Raw genomic sequence first — 15,858 nt, forward strand, 5'->3', positions numbered from 1 at the left:
GGAGATCCAAAGGCCTGGGCTGATACTAGAGAGTGTTATTTGGCTCATCCATTCTGAGACACCTTCCTACTGTGTGCATATCCACAAGGGTGTGAGCACAGACAACTGTGAAAGAGAGAAGACAGGCTGTCTGAGTTTTCTTGCTCATGTTCTCTGCTTAAGTATAGCAACACTGACAGAATTGTGGTGGTCTCTGTGTGCCTGTCCTGTGTTTTGAAAGTGACCCAGGAGGTAATTTCCCACTTTTCTTCACAGCACCTTTCCCCAGCAGCAGTTTGCCCACCAGGGGAATCCTGCAGCGTACAGTATGGTGCACATGAACGGCAGCGGTGGTCCCATGGGACAGATGAACATGAACGCCATGCCCATGGCTGGCATGCCCATGGGTCCTGATCAGGTATAGGGTATGGGGTTCTGTTCCTTCCCCTTCTCAACATTTTTTTTTCCTGTTCTCTGGAGAGAACCAAAGCCTCAATGATAATGTAAAGGTCCTAGGTAGATTTTTACCTTGGATGTTTAACTTAAAATATATAATCCTTGAAAAAACTTTTGGTTTGAAGGTATTGGGCCATTTGATACTTTTAGAAACCTGGTATCTAAGGACTGAGTCAGTCAGCCAGAGCCATGTGGCAAGCCATCCGTGGAGACATAGGGATTCTTTTCTTTTGGACAAAGCGTGTGTTTTACTCATGTTTCTTCTGGTTGCCAACAGAAATATTGCTGACCTGTCTACGCCATGACGTCCAAGGAAATCACCGTACAAGACACTGCACTAGGATTACCGGGAGTAGTGAATCGTTGTTCTAGGCACCCAGCTTTGAAGAAAGGACCAGCTCCAATCTCCATCAACGGTATTTCAAGTGATGTCATTTGAGCAGGACTGAATTTTAACCTGAAGTGTGATATCTGCCTGTTTTCTTTCCCTCCTCCTATGTATCATGGTGTTTAAAACAAATATTTTTGGCATTCTGCCTTTTGGGGATATGATTCTGGAGGTACGGAGTGTTACTGATCACAAACTGTCCTGTGTCACTTTTTTTCTGCTTGGCTGTCCAGAGTCTTTGGAAAAAATAGAGGTGAGGCCAGAGAACATTGGAGAAATCAAGAGATGAGTTTCTTGATAGTTGCAGTACTGGGTGAAGAGCATGGTCCACATTCGAGGGTTTTTGTCACAGGCTGTCTTATAAAGGTGGCATTTCCAGGTTCTCCTTTAAGGATAGCTCCCAGCCTCCTCTTGGTTGTCCTAGGCTTTTTCCTAAAAAGGGTTTTTATCTGCCCCTAACGTCCTGTAATACTTCACCTCCAGGAATTGTCCTTGGTGTCAGATGGCTTTGCAGAAGGGAAAACAGACGACAGTATTTAATTGCAGCAGTGGCAGTTCTTCACTTGCTGATGTGCAGCTGAGTGCACTTTATTTAAAAAGTAATGGATACATGCAATATTCTCTTGGTCTTGAGGAATGGTGAACCACATTCCTAGTTGTTGTCTAAACTTACCTGTTGGACAAGAACTATGATTTTTGTTGTTGTTATGAAAAGTACTGGTTTCACCTTTTGCCTATATGGTAGAGCAATAATGCTTTTTGAAAATAAACTGCAGAAACCCCAAGGCCAGGTACTGCATTCTGAATCAGAATTTCGCAGTGTTTCTGTGAATAGATTTTCTTTTGTAAATATGACCTTTAAGATTATTGTATGATGTAACATATGTATATACCTTTTTTTTTTTTTTTTGTAGGCCACAACAACTCATTTTTACAGAGTTTGTGAAGCTAAATATTTAACATTGTCAGTTTCAGTAAGTTCAGTGTGGTGAGGTTACCGACAGAAGTCGTGCCCTGAATTTTGTGGCCTGGGGTAGGGGCTGCGGCCAACAGGTTTTCCTTGCCCCTAGCCTTAGATGCTCGCTCCTGTTCAGTCTCTTAATCTAAATGCTTTTTAAAGCGATCATTTAAATGTAGGCATTTACATTTTTTAAAACAATTTCTCTACCAGAACTAAGCACTTCGTTAATTTGGGGGGAGAGAACAGACAAGGGGAAATAAACTTAAGAAAAAATCAAGAATTTTAAAAGATCAAGCAATTTGATTCCAAAGAAGAATGTTGGATTTTTAGGCAGTCCATAAATAGCAAGTCATGGTATATGTATATATTTGTAATTGAACGCGTCATCTTCTCATCCATTTTAGGAGTGCTCTAAGGTTTTGGTTGCTAGGACTTGAATCCCACATTGAGATCTCAGGCGTAGAATCCTTGATGTGTGGTTTCTGCTCAGCTGAAACCACATCTGCTCAGCTGTCTTGTCCTTCTCCTACTGTGATGTCCTGAGAATCGGAGGAAGTAGCATCATGGTTATTCCTAAAGAGTTCAGTCTGCAGAGCAGCCACATTCATGTGATTCGGAGCCAGGGTCTGACTGGGCGCCTTTGTATCCCTCTCCTCCACCACCCCTTCTGCTGCTGCCACTTGTCAGCTGGGAATAGGGAAGAAAGTCAAGTTTGATTCCCTTTACCTAGCTTACTTTTTATCAGGTTCAAGCAGTTGAATGAAATGGGGTTTTTAGACTATCTATGATTTTCAAATGTCTGTTAGCCTTGGTGTCATTTCTTAGCAATAACTGAGAGCCAGTTAAAATTTTTTTCACTCATTTAGCCAATCTTTCTAGGTGTCACTGAAGGTAAGATCATTTGATTTCTTTGACTTGCGTATGACTAAGTGAAACCTGTATTTCCAGAAACACCACTAGAGTGGATTTGAGTTTCGCATCCCCCCCACCTGGTTAAAAATAAATCTAAGACTACAAATCCATTAGCTTCCATCCCAGGGGCCTGCACTTTGCAGATAATGCATCCTCCGGTCTGGAGACAGAGGAAGAGCTGAGTAAGAGTCTCTTTTTAGACACAATTGCATCAGGTGTATCTGAACGTTTCTTAAAGTTGCATGTATGTGGGGAGAAATAGAATGGTGCTCTCACCTTTCTTGACTTTAATTAAAAACTCAGTTTTGGGATTCTTTTTCTCAGTCCGTTCTGACTCCAGGCTAAGTGGAAGGCAACACCCCCTTTTTATATGGAAGAAAAGTGAAGTTTATTATAAGTTTTTATATTTTCTACTTGTTCATTGGTGCAAATTTAAGATTTTGATTTTCTTTTAATAGATGGCAGTCTTTGAGATAATTTGTTTTTACCTTAATTCCCCATTTTATTTTTTATGGATAATTTTTTGTATTTCTGCTGCCTACCTCTCCTCCGCCCCGCTCCCACCACTTTTTAAACCTTAGTATCTGTTGGGTGAACAGTATAAGTAACGTTTTCATCTGCTTTTAGAATGTGAGATATTTCCAGTACCTACTTTTTTGCTGAATCCAAAGATATATAAATATAAATATATATATTTTATAAAGATCAAAATGATATAAAGGAGATAACATTTCTTCCTTTTAAAAAACAAATAGAAATCCATTGTTAATGTTCATATTCTGATGCCATTTTTCTAAATCGTGCATCTTGATGGAAAGGTGTAAATATCAGTCAGCAGGATGCTTAATCAGTATTTAATGTCTGAGGTGAACTGGGGTGTATGGGGTGGGCACTACAGAACATAGTGGGCTTGCTGTCCTGTAAGTTCCGTGATCCATGGACTGATGCAGCTGAGAAGGAAACAGAACGGGTTGCCAGTTACCCATATGCCTGTCCAGTTAGCTCCCTTTTTATTTGCAGAAGCCATGCATTTGTTTGCAAGTGGGAAATTCATAGTAGTAAAACTGCTCGGACAGATGAACTGTCCCCTCTGCAGAAGAGCAGGAGCTGCCGTTCAGCTCCAAGGCAGACTGTATAATCACAAGCAGGGTGTTTTCTTTCTCTCTCTCTTTTTTGAAAGGAGAAGATGGAAATGTCATTCTGAGAGCAAGATTTAAATTCTCAGGAATTGACTTACAGTATTGAGAATGAATTCACTTTAAAACAAGTTTACATTAAATGTTGTTTGTAAAAAATCAAAATCATGCTTTACACTGCAGAGAATTCAAACCACATGGGCTAACTTATGAGACAGTTGAGTGGTAAGCTATGACTCCTTTGATCATTTTGGACATCATTGTAAATAAAGGTTTCTATTTAAAATTGAAGGCCAAGAGCGTGCCACTTTTTTTTTCTTTTTTTTTTAAATCCCAGTCGAATTCAGGGTAAAATATAAGAAATTGTGTTTCAGCTAATGGATAAAGGTTTCTGTGAGGGTAAAAGAAATCTTGAGAACCGTGGCCCTCTGCTTACACAAGGTAAGTGCCTAGGGGGTCACGTGTTAGGGAGAAATGTGCGGAGCCAGATGCAGTTTCTCTCCCTCCTCCTCCCAGTCTAGCGTTCCCACAGCTGCCTTTACTGGTCGGACTGCCTGGTACACGAAGGGCTGGCTAAGGTGAGTGGCTTTGTAGTTGGTCATTATTTTTACAAAGTGTGATCCTAAAGCTGGTGTGATATGAGATAAGGTTCCCAAAGTATGGTAAATTCTAGTCAGTTTATAACCACATATAGCCCTTTTTAAAAAACCATCTAAACCCAAGGTGTCTTCCTTCCAAAAAGATGTTGACTGGTAGTATCTCAAATGCTTTAAAAAAAAAAACAAAAAACCCAAACACGCCAAAAAACAACTCCCAAGAAATGGCCTTTTAGAAAAATGTCAAAGGTTACCTCATGCCAAGTGCTGGTCATTGGCTGGGCTTTTCAACATTGTATGACAATACGTAGACTACAAAATTCCTTTACAAATACAATTTTGTTAAAACTTGGGGCATACATCAACTTCCTGTCTTTGCAGGACTTTAAAAAACATCAGTTCTGGGACAGATAACGAAGGAATCCTGGGAGAAATGGCATCTGGTCAGGAAGAGGAATGTCCACAACTGCGAGGGGTTTCTTTTACACGGGCCACACCATTTATTAACACCGCCACTCTTGAAAATTGGGTTTTCTTATTAGATTCCCCTAGAAGTTTCCGAGCTGGTTACATGTAAATAGTCACATATATACATTGAAGTCATTGTCTTCAGAGGCAGCCAGGGTTATAGGGTGAGATAGAAATTCCTGTCTTTTGTGCTGTTGACTCACTGTCAAACTTGGTGCACCGTTTCCTCCCTCTGTCCTCCTCCTCTGTGACGAACCAAAAGAATAACAGGATTTAAAACAGGGTGGTTCTTTCCCCGTGATTTAAAAAAATTCCAGTGACTTTCACCCTTGGGGGAAATTTCCAAGAAAATCTCTCTGTTCTTCTTCCCTTGTGAGCCCCTCAGAGAGGGTTAGTGGTGACTTCTTGATATGAAAATGCGTTTTGTGCAGCTGGTGAGGTATAATCCAAAGCAAAAGCAGGGACAAGCATGGACTTCCGGAAGTCTCACTGCTCCCGTTGGTTCTCGTCCAGAATCTGCCGCATTGACTGAAGGTGGGTTCCGTGTGTCTCGGCCTCCTGGCTAACAGCACAGGTCTGCTGGAAATCATTCAGGGTTTTTCATTGTACAGGTGACGCCTCTGGTTTTGGAGGTCCAGCTCGTGCTTCTTAACCTTCCCAGCCTTCCCACAGCTGTCCCCTGTAGAACAAAGCAGACAGTGTATCATGCTGCCTAAGGATTTCTTAATCGGCCCTACAGCTGAGTCAGCTTTGCTTCAAGGATGTGGCTGCTGAGAAGGAGTTAATTCCAGATCCCTCAGACAGGGCTTGCTATTGTCTCATTGTCTAGATTGTCAGTTGTTGGCTCACACATAGTGACTGGCAAAGATGTCATTTAAGGATCTGGACAGGATGGTGGCTAAGGAATGTGAGAAGTACTCTGATTCTTGTTGCACCAAAGAAATGCTTAATTGGCCCATTATTATTTTCCTGTTAAAGCCACACAGGCTTACATGCATATAATGATAGAAAATGAGGGGGAGGTTACAAATGGCAGCTCACCACGGGCGTGATTGGCCTGCAAGGTAAAGTCACATCAGACTAGTTGCCACCATTAACAAATTGTCGTATATATCTGCACTTCTGCATTTTCTCAATGAGTCAGAGGATTCAAATTGCATCCCATTCTGTTCTCTTTAAAGCAGAGTGACTTCTCCAGGTTGCCACGGCCTCCTGGCCCCTCATAGCCTCTGCTGACCCTAGCGTGGGTGAGCTTGTAGCATGGGTGTTCTGGAAACCATTTAATGAGGTCACCTTGCTGCTGACACTATGGACCAGGGAGCAGCTCGGCAGCCACAGCCTTCAAGATGCCTGGTACTCAGCCAACTGACACGCTTCTGAGCCTCTCAGGGAGGCCTTGAGCTTCCAAAGCAGAGATGATGATGTGGAGAACAACAAGTATTGATCTAGTACATGCGGTGTATCCAAGTAGGTTATTTTACTGGAAAGACTGACACGACTGCTTCCCGTCTTATGAGGACAGACGAGAGGAATGAGAAAAGGGCATGCATGGGGAACAGCCTCGGCAAAGCGAACCGGGTCAGACCAGCTCTCTAGTGGTAAACTGGTTCCTCAACTCACAGTGATTTGGAAGAAGGTCTCTTCATTTCTGGCCACTTTCGACGCTGAAACTGCCTACGTTTTCAAGTGTCAAAAGGAGAAAGAGTATTAACCATCACCAAGAAAGAAAAAGTGACCCCCAGAGAACTACACGAAGAAGGCCTTTTAGGGGACAGCTGTCGCTGGTGGGTGAGCCAGGCCCTGGCAGATCAGAGATAGGGCAGCACCCCAACCTCACACGTGCAACCTCTGAGGTTAGACTACAGGACGGGTCACCGTACAGGGCAGTTCTCAGGCTTTAAAAGCAAAAGCAATACCTGTATTGCTCATAGCTTCCTCCATCTTTCAGTCCTAAAGGACAGAGAAACGTACAACATGGAAACATAATTTTAGGGCAAAAACGGCACCAGCAAGGACAAACTTTATAACTGTCTCTCGTCTTTTTTAAAACACTTAGTGTTTTGGTCATAAGCCCATGATGTTGTAGTGGCCCCTAGACAGAGGGGCCTGAATTCCCAGCAGTCCCTAAGACACTGTCGGGGACATATACTCTGGGAGCCTCTCTATCAGGTTCAGGCTCCTGTCACAGACATTCAGCACTAACCGTGGTCATTCATGGTGGGGGACCCATGGGTGGGCGTGAACACCTGTGCTACCGAGGACGGACAGTGGGGAGAGCCCAACTGTGGGCTCTGGACCCAGTCCCCTTACTCATCACTAAACGAGGACATGCAGATTCACCTCAGAGGGTTGTCGGAACGCCTGTCAGTTAATGCCTAGAAAACACTCAGCACTCTGGCGGGCACAGAGTGATAAATCTGAGTGATGGCATTCACCATAAAAGTGGCACATGGCTGGTGGATGTTAGAGAATTCACCAGCTCCTGGTGATTCTGAGTTCACTCTTCAGATGGGCCCTCCTCAGTCCCCTCCTGTGGTCACCTCTTTCCACCCTGGGGCACTTGCTTACCCAGGTCCATGTTCCGGGTCCGGGGGTTACACTGCTTGTAACCCTTGCAGCTCCTCAGCTCCATGAGCTGCACGTGTAGCTGATTGAGGACGTCCCTGTCCAGGGTGTTCACTGCATTCATCAACTGGTTGGAAAAAAGGTAGGTTATCAATGAGATGAGGATGGGAGGCCCCCCCCCCCCCCCCGACTTCTACCAACCAGGGGGCCTGATTTGGGCAGGTGGGGAGTATGTGGCTGGTAAGGGGTGGTGACATCCACCTCCACAAAGGCTGGGGTTTGGAACAGTTGCCTCTAGCCTCATGTGCACGAAATCTCAAAAACCACCATGGATTTCACATTGAACTCCTGGAACCACCGGTCAGCAAACATACCAAGCCTGGGAAGAAGCCCTTCCCAGCCTCTCAGGTCCTCTTGATGGGAAGGCAGCTACTTGGCAAAGGTCTGGGTGAGTGTCCTGGTCCAGGTACTGCTGTGACCCACTAACCTACCAGCTCGGTCAACCCTTTTTGTAAAATACGGGGATGCCTGGTGGCCTATATGGTAATTAATAGCAAAACAAGACAGTTGCTGGCATTTACAAAAGGGTGTAAAAAAAATTGCTGTCAGGCTTTTCTATAGAAGACTGGACAGTGCCAAGACCATGCTACTGAGCAGCTCTAATGCTGAAGCTGGGTCATGACCATGTTTTATGAGGGACAGGCAAGTTCTGCTCACCAGGCTCTGTGGCTGATGAGTCCCATTCTTCAGTCTCGTGCATGTTCAGATGGGTTAATACATGGAAGCGCAGAGTAAGGGCTGCGTGATCGTTAGTTAGGCCTGTGGTCTACAGGATTTGGCCTGACCCTAAGAACCCCTGAAGCTCCAGGTTCTAGGCATTCCCCAAGATCCCACAAAGCCTGCTGCAACGGTCCCAGGTGGGTAAGTTGGAATAAAGAGTCTATGGGTGATCAGTCAGTAGACAGTGGATTTGGGAGGAGGCAGGCAGGCAGGGTGGCACACTGAGCCTCAGCCTTCCCGGTGGCTTCTCCTCACTTCTGTCTTAGGGACTCCGTGGGACTTGGAAAAGCTGTTGGTCATTTCCGCGGGCTGCCTACCTGGTAAGGCCTGTAGTAAGTACCCCACGGCCCCCTTTCTCCAGCCTGTGCTGTCTACCTGGTAGGGGTCTGTGTTGAGATCGAAGTACTCCAGGAAGCCGGTTGCAAATTCACAGAAGAGGAAGTTGTGGGTCTCGTTGATGGTCCTCATGCACCAGTACGTGTTGTTGTTGGCACTGGTGCAGGCACAGAAGGGCCCCACTGCCAGGGAAGAGCGCGAGCCCTGAGCTGGGGAAGCCCGGCCGCCAGCCCCTTCCTGTCCTGCCTGAGGTTGCTGGGGGACCTGTTCCTGAAAGACCCACAGGGCCTGGCAGGAAGCACTCACAAGCTGAGGGGATGCTGGGACCCCTGGGAGGAGCACCCCCGCCCCGGGCCCGGCTGGCTCACACGTCCAGAGGGGTGCCGTCTGCCAGTGCTGGTTGTCGTGGGTGAAGCACGTGAGGCCGGGCATGCTGCACGTGTCATTGTTCTGTAGGCGCTTGAGCAGCTTGCGGAGTTTCTTCTTGCGCTTCTGTTCCCGTAGCAGCCACACCTTGTCCTTCTCCTGCAGACCCTTCCTAGGGGCACACAGGGCCGCACCCCTCACACCTCCCCCAGCCCCACATGGGAGCCTTTTCCTGCCCCGGGAGCTGTGGGCACGGCCCTGGAGACTTCCCAAAGGGCCTTCCAAATCCTACTGCTGGTGCAGGGCAGGGCTGGGGCCAGATGAGGCTCCTGTCATCCTGTATTAGCTCCCAAAGCAGCGCAGGGGTGGATGGTACCAGGAGATTGCTGGGCCTCCTACTCACACGTCCTCTCTGGGGGCCTGTGTCCTGCCCTGCCCTGCCATAACCCGCTCTGCCCATAGGCAGCGCCTGGAGCCAGGTTTAGGGTTGATCTGGGAGTCGGGGCTCTGCAGGGCCTGTTGCGCCTCCCAGGGAAAGGCCAGGACCTGCTTGTCCTTGTTTGTTTCAGCTTCAGGGAGGGCCCCCTTCTCAGGAGGGCCTGCAGCTGCCCTTACCTGAAAGGATGTAGGCTGGAGCCTTTGTGCTTGAGGCGGCCTTTGTGCTGGGCATGGTAACTGCAACAGACCCCCGCCCCCCCCAGCCCAGCCTTCAGACACTGTGCCCAGGGCCACCCTAGTGGGTGGCTGCAAACTGTGCTTCTCTGGGACCCCCGTTTCTCCTCCTGGGCCATGCTAGGGAGACACTATCCCCAGGGTGGCAGCCTCCTGCCTGCCTGGCTCCTTCCTCCATGCGTGAGCTGAGAGACCCTGGCTGAAGGCCTCGGCCAGACACAGAATGTGAGGGTAGGTGTAAGTTAACCATGCCTGGAGGCTGGACCTGGCTCCAGGTGGGTTGCCTCCAGCTCCCCTGCCCGCCCAGCTTTTGCTTGATCAGGGCCAGCCCTGGGGAAACCCACAGTGGGTAAGCCCTTTCTGGAAAGGCAGCCCGGGACTGTGGTAGCCACTAGCCACCTGGGGCTATTTCAATTTTAATTAAACGAGTGATTCAGTTACAGTGGCTGCCATTCAGAGCTCTATAATCACAGGTGGTAGGTTGGCCGCCACCAAACAGGACAGCACAGGTCCAGCGCCTTCCATCACCACAGAGGTGTGGTTGGACAGCGCTGCTTTTGAGTTCTGACCCTTGGGCTGGGGATTCCCTGATCTGGTAAAGTGGGTCCCGGGCCATGTGGGCTGCTCCTGGAAGGGCTGTCTGTGGAGGCACTTTTCCTTCTGGGAAACTGGTTCCACAGTCGGGCTGCCTGTGGGCAGGGCATGAAATCTGGACGTCTGGGTGGTAACAGGATGTGCATTATTCCTGGTTACTATTGTGTTTACTCTAAGCAAGGAATATAAAAATAGTGGAAGAAGTCACAGAGAGGATGCTGTGTTCCTAGGAGCGATCCTGCAGGGGCTCTAGGGGCCTCTCACCTGATTTTGTGACAGTCACATTCTTCTGGCCGCTTTTTCTTCAAGTGACCTCGGACTTCCCTTAGGTTCTTGATTTTGTTCTGCAGCGTCTCGATCTGAAGGAGGAAGTAGGAAAGGAGGCCGTGAGACTCTCGGGGGCTGGGTAAGAAGGGCCTGCCTGGCAGGGCCCCCAGTTGCTGCCTGTGTCTGTGGTTTCTGAGGTGGGTCCTTGGTTCTACCTGCTGAAGGAACCAAAGGTCATTCTCCTGTCTTGTCCTGCCCGAGAACCAGCTGAGCCCTTGGAGGACTTGAAGGCCTCCCCCCAGGCTTGTTGGAAGGAAGGGCTGAGTGTGGAGTAAGCATCTTGTACATCATAGAGGGGTGTGTCATGGCTGCGTGGTCCTTCCCTGCCCCTCGTCCCCCAGCAGGAACTGTCTGAGGCCCTGGTGAGGATCCTGCGGGACTCTGTCCCCTGGGCCTGCCTCCCTGCTTCCTGCTCTGGCCAGTGGCCCTGCTGAGCTCGAGGTGGCGAGAACCCTCCCGGTGCAGACTCCTTCACCTCGTGGTCAATGTGCAGCTTGTGATCCTTCCAGGCCTGCAGGGACTTGTACAGGTCCAGGTCGCACTGGACTGTGTCATTCTCCAGGATGTAGCACCTGTTTGAGAGAAGGGGTCACGTGGGGCCCTTGGGTGGGGGGTTGTGGACGCCCCTGCTGAGGACCCAGCCCGCCTCCTTGATCCCTGCCTGGACTCTCACCGATGTGTGACTTTAATGGGGTTAGGGGCCGAGTAGTCCGGGAGGCCCCCAGTGCCACTGAAGTCCCCACCGTCCCTGTCGTCTTGGTCCTCAGGGGCTCCAGGCCAGTGCCGCTTAGTGAGGTTGCGGGGCTGGGATGTGTCGTCCAGGCTGACGTGGTGCCCCCTGACGGCCACCGAGCGGATGGAGCGATTCCGGGCGTAGCTGGCCTTGTACTCTGTGGGCATCAGAGGGGAGGCTGGGAAGGCAGGCCAGGATCCCTGTGCAGCGGACCCTTGATTCAGACAGGGCTGCACTCCCAAGCTTGGGGCTCAGGAAACCTACCCCTTGGGAAGCTGGCTTTAGATCCCACTGGAAAGGACCTCTAGGTGATTCAGCTGGAGAAACTGACATCTTAGAGCTGAGGAGGAACTGGCCTGAGGTAAATCTCCAGGAAGAGCTGTGCATAGATGAACCATCTGGGATGTCCACACAATGGAGGATTCGAACACTAAACTCAGGTATCTACACCACCGTGTTCACTGCAGCATTATTCACAAGAGCCAATTGGCGGACACAGTCTAAGTGCCCAGTGATGGATGCACACAAAATGGAATATTACTCAGCCATAAAAGAGGAGGAAGTCTTGCTGTTTGTGACAACAGAGGTGGACCTTGAGGGGGCTGTGCTAAATGAAATAAGTCAGAAAAAGACAAGACAGTGCATGATCTCACGTCAACCAAGCTCATAGATACAGACAGAAAACAGATCAGAGGTTGCTGGGGCAGAGGGGAGGGTGGGCGAAAGTGTCAGAAGGGTATTAACAAACTTGCAGTTGTAAGTCCATCCTGGGGATGAAGTGGACAGTGCAGCAACCAGAGTTAATAATACGGTGCTGCATCTTTGAAAGTTGCTGGAAGAGTAGATCTTCAAAAAAATTTTTTGTGACTGTGTTAAGTGGACTTTTGGGGTGATCATTTCACAGTATATACAGACATCAAATCGTGACATTGTATACCTGAAACTAATGTAATATGTGAATTTACACCACAATAAATCCTCAGAAAACAAAATTAAAACAACAACAACAACATTCATTTGAACTGGACAAAAAAAAGAGCCAAGCAGCACATTCTCCCAGATCAGAAAGGGAGGCGTTGGGGAGGTCTCTGGTCTTGGATGCTTTCCTCAGGGAGGGCAGTGAGGTGGGGCTGAGAAGTGTTTTTTTCTAAGCTCTAAATCACCTGTGAGGACACGCAGGTGCTGGGGCTCAGAGCAGGCCATCCCAAGACAACACAATGGCATACTGATTATTTTGAATGCAAGTTCTTTGAAACCCAGCTGGTGGGGGAAAAGAACGGTATTAGAAAATGGTCCAACTCTTATCTCTGCCCCTACACATGAGAACGCCTCCCAGGCCTCCTGCAAATGACTAGGAGGAATCCCGGCTGGAGGCTGATAGTCGAGGTGTGATAGGAGTGATTGCTAGGCCTTTCTCCCTAAAGTTAATTGGTCCAAGGTTGAATTCTGTACTTGGAAGGAAAGCATCCCAAAGCCTTTCTGAACATTTCATGCAAATTTTTCAAAGGCACACTACCCTTAACTCAGAAGCTCCAGTGTATGAAAGCTCTTCAAGTCTGCTCTAGTGGGAAAGCATATCCCTGACACTAGAAAGCAAATTCACAATAGTGTGTTTGGCTGTCTAGGCCGCCACTTAGTGTAAGAATGAAAGCTAGAGCTCAGTCCTTTGCGAATAGTTTTCAGGAATGCAGGGGGAAAAAAGTTGAAAGCAATAATTCTTGGCCTGCAATATGAACCTTTAGAAAACGAAAAGCATCACACCTATGGTCAATGAATCTTCGACAGAGGAGGCAAGAATATACAGTGCAGGAAGACAGTCTTTTAGCAAGGGGTGTTGGGAAAGCTGGACAGCCTCACATAAATCAGTGAAGTTAGAGCACACTGTCACACCATACACGAAAATAAACTCAAAATAGCTTAAAGACTTAAACACAGGACATGACACCATAAAACTTCTAGAAGAGAGCATAGACAAGACATCCCTGATATAAATCGTACCGGGTTATCTTAGGTCAGTCTCAAGGCAATAGAATGGAAATAAGCAAACACGACCTAATTAAACTTGTTACAAGCTTTTGTGCTGCAAAGAAAACCATAAAACAAAAAGACAGTCTAGTGACTGGGAGAAAGTATTTGGAAATGATGCTACCAATGACAAGGGATCAATTTCCGAAGTATATAAGCAGCTCATACAACTCAATAACAAGAAACCAAACCATCCCATCAAAAAATGGGCATTTCTCCAAAGAGAAAACAGATTTTTTCATACACATGAAAAAATGCTCAACATCAACTAGAGAAAATTAAAACTACAATGAGGTATCACCTCACACCAGTCAGAATGGCTATCATTAAGAAGTCTACAGATAACAAATGCTGGAGAGGGTGCAGGGAAAGGGAGCCCTCCTACAGCCATTAGTGGGAATGTAAATTGGTGCAGCCACTATGGAAAACTTGGGTTCCTTAGAAAACTCGAGTTGCCATATGATTCAGCAATCCTATGCCTCGATGCATATCTTGAGAAAACTTGAAAAGATACATGCAGCCCGATGTTGATAAGCACTGTTTACAGTAGCTCAGACATGGAAGCAACCTAAACGTCCATGGACAGATGAATAAAGAACAGGTGAGACTTTATACACACACACAATGCAATGTTACTCCGTTATAAAAAAGAATGAAGTTCCGTCATTTGCAGGAACATGGATGAACCTAGAGATTACCGTGTTAAGTGAAGACAGATACTGTATGATCTCACTTACATGTGGGTCTAAAACAAGGCACAAGTGAAGGATGGACCTAGAGATTACCGTGTTAAGTGAAGACAGATACTGTATGATCTCACTTACATGTGGGTCTAAAACAAGGCACGAGTGAACTTATCTATGAAACAGACTCGCAGACATAGAAAACGAAGGTTACCAAGGGGGAAAGGGAGTGGGGGAATGGATAAATTAGAAGTTCGGAATTAGCAGATATAAACTACTATATATAAAACAGATACAGCCCTACTGGATAGCACAGGGAACTGTATTCAACATCCTGTAATAGACCATAGTAGGAAAGAATATGAAATACACCCACACAGCTGAGTCACTGTGCTGTACACCCGACATGCAACACTGAATCAACTATACGCCAGTTTAAAAACTAGAAAACAAAAGCATGACCCTGAGAGCAACTCCAGCTCACTCAGAGCTCTTCCTGTTTGCCTCCAGACAACTGCAGATGTTAAAAGCAATCGGGACAATGGAAGAGATGCTTGTCCTACACTCAAGAAAAGTTGGAGGATCAAGCCCCCTGGGCCCCAGCACACCCAGAAGGTTCCTTCTGAGGGACAACTCTCTCTCAGATGGGGTCAGCTGGCCCTCAGCTGGACCCTGGAGGCGACTGTGGACTTAATTCTCTACCTGTCACTTCTGATTTATCCAAGCATCCAATCTCTGGACAACTTACTGCATTACCACATCTCTGCCCACCCTAGTATCTATCAGGGCCTCTTAATACCCATCCTATCTAATTTCCAGCTGCTTAACAGCAAACCTTCTCGGTAGAGATTTGTTATTTAATGACACTCATAATGAGAAAGGTGTTTTTTTGTTTATTTGCCCTCAGACCAAGACCCAAACCCCCATTTTTCATATTAGGAACTCATGCTGATTTAGATTCCTCTGAAGAGGATGAGTCTTTACCAGATATCCCAGTTGGTCCTTGGGTCACACATGCTAATGAAGTTGGAGTCCCGTGAAGTGCTGAGCCTGTATGCATGACCCAGGCCTCTGCAGAGATGCAGAGTGAGGAGTGAACCCTGTGACAGACTCTCCAATCTTAGACCTAGGTGTGCTTGTCTTTGCTTCCTCACCCTGCCATTCTCCAATCTTACCAGTGAAGAAAGAAGGCAAATTTGGCTCAGATGGGAACCGAATCTCTCGATTTGCATAAGACCTAAGAACCAGAAATGCCTGTAATACCCTGGCGGCCTTAAGCCAGCTGTTTCCCTCACCTCAACTCACGCTGACCCAGCCTGGTTTAAGGTGACTGAGCTCTGGGTCAGCTTCCTCTTCGCTCCCACGCACCTGATTCACAGCTTCTCTTTGCATTTACCTTTCAAGGGAGACAGGTCACAAGGACTGGCATAGCCTTGGGGGGGAAGTTTTCCTCTCCCCTCCTAGGTTGTTCTTGCTGGTCTAAGAATTAAGTTGACGTGAGACAGAGTAATAGGAGAAAATCAAACAAAAGTCTAATAACATGTATCCATGGGCAAGACCCAGAAAAACCTGGAAGCTGCCGCCTGAAATACACCCTCAGCCAATGAGGATGTCGAGGGTGGGGAGAGCCAGTCGTTAGAGGTAACCAGGAAAAACAGCAGTAAACAGGGTCACTGTGACACAGATTTAAGCTCTGGCCATCTCCATGGAGAAAAGCTTCTAGAGATTTGATCAGCCTCCTCTTCCAGGGACAGGGCGACATCATTACAAATGGAGATTATTCCTTAACAAACATCAGTGTTTCTTGCAAAAAAACCCTCCTCCCACCTGACTTGAAGAGTTTCCCCCCGTGTCTACTGTTTCCTAGAAAATAACCAGCTC

General features: G+C 47.3%; 2 protein-coding genes across 13 annotated transcripts in view; one reads left to right on the forward strand and one right to left on the reverse strand.

The window, feature by feature from the left end:
• NCOA3 (nuclear receptor coactivator 3) overlaps positions 1-4,123 on the forward strand; it is a 119,139-nt gene extending 115,016 nt beyond the window's left edge. For all 6 annotated transcript variants that reach the window (XM_070801830.1, XM_070801827.1, XM_070801832.1 and 3 more), the window contains 2 exons: positions 256-397; positions 713-4,123. In XM_070801830.1, the coding sequence (XP_070657931.1) occupies positions 256-397; positions 713-724 (154 nt within the window). In that variant the 3' untranslated portion in view covers positions 725-4,123. The remainder of the gene's footprint in view (positions 1-255; positions 398-712) is intronic.
• A 520-nt stretch (positions 4,124-4,643) lies between these two features.
• SULF2 (sulfatase 2) overlaps positions 4,644-15,858 on the reverse strand; it is a 126,092-nt gene continuing 114,877 nt past the window's right edge. For 5 of the 7 annotated variants that reach the window (XM_019972544.2, XM_070801835.1, XM_070801834.1 and 2 more), the window contains exons 12-21: positions 11,210-11,426; positions 11,012-11,108; positions 10,474-10,568; positions 9,559-9,618; positions 8,946-9,115; positions 8,617-8,759; positions 7,465-7,588; positions 6,813-6,846; positions 6,517-6,570; positions 4,644-5,575 (exon numbers count right to left, since the gene is read on the reverse strand). In XM_019972544.2, the coding sequence (XP_019828103.2) occupies positions 5,545-5,575; positions 6,517-6,570; positions 6,813-6,846; positions 7,465-7,588; positions 8,617-8,759; positions 8,946-9,115; positions 9,559-9,618; positions 10,474-10,568; positions 11,012-11,108; positions 11,210-11,426 (1,025 nt within the window). In that variant the 3' untranslated portion in view covers positions 4,644-5,544. The remainder of the gene's footprint in view (positions 5,576-6,516; positions 6,571-6,812; positions 6,847-7,464; positions 7,589-8,616; positions 8,760-8,945; positions 9,116-9,558; positions 9,619-10,473; positions 10,569-11,011; positions 11,109-11,209; positions 11,427-15,858) is intronic. The other 2 variants (XM_070801838.1, XM_070801837.1) reach the window with 2 other exon arrangements.

This window comes from Bos indicus, chromosome 13 (assembly GCF_029378745.1).
Source record: "Bos indicus isolate NIAB-ARS_2022 breed Sahiwal x Tharparkar chromosome 13, NIAB-ARS_B.indTharparkar_mat_pri_1.0, whole genome shotgun sequence".
NCBI lineage: Eukaryota > Metazoa > Chordata > Mammalia > Artiodactyla > Bovidae > Bos > Bos indicus.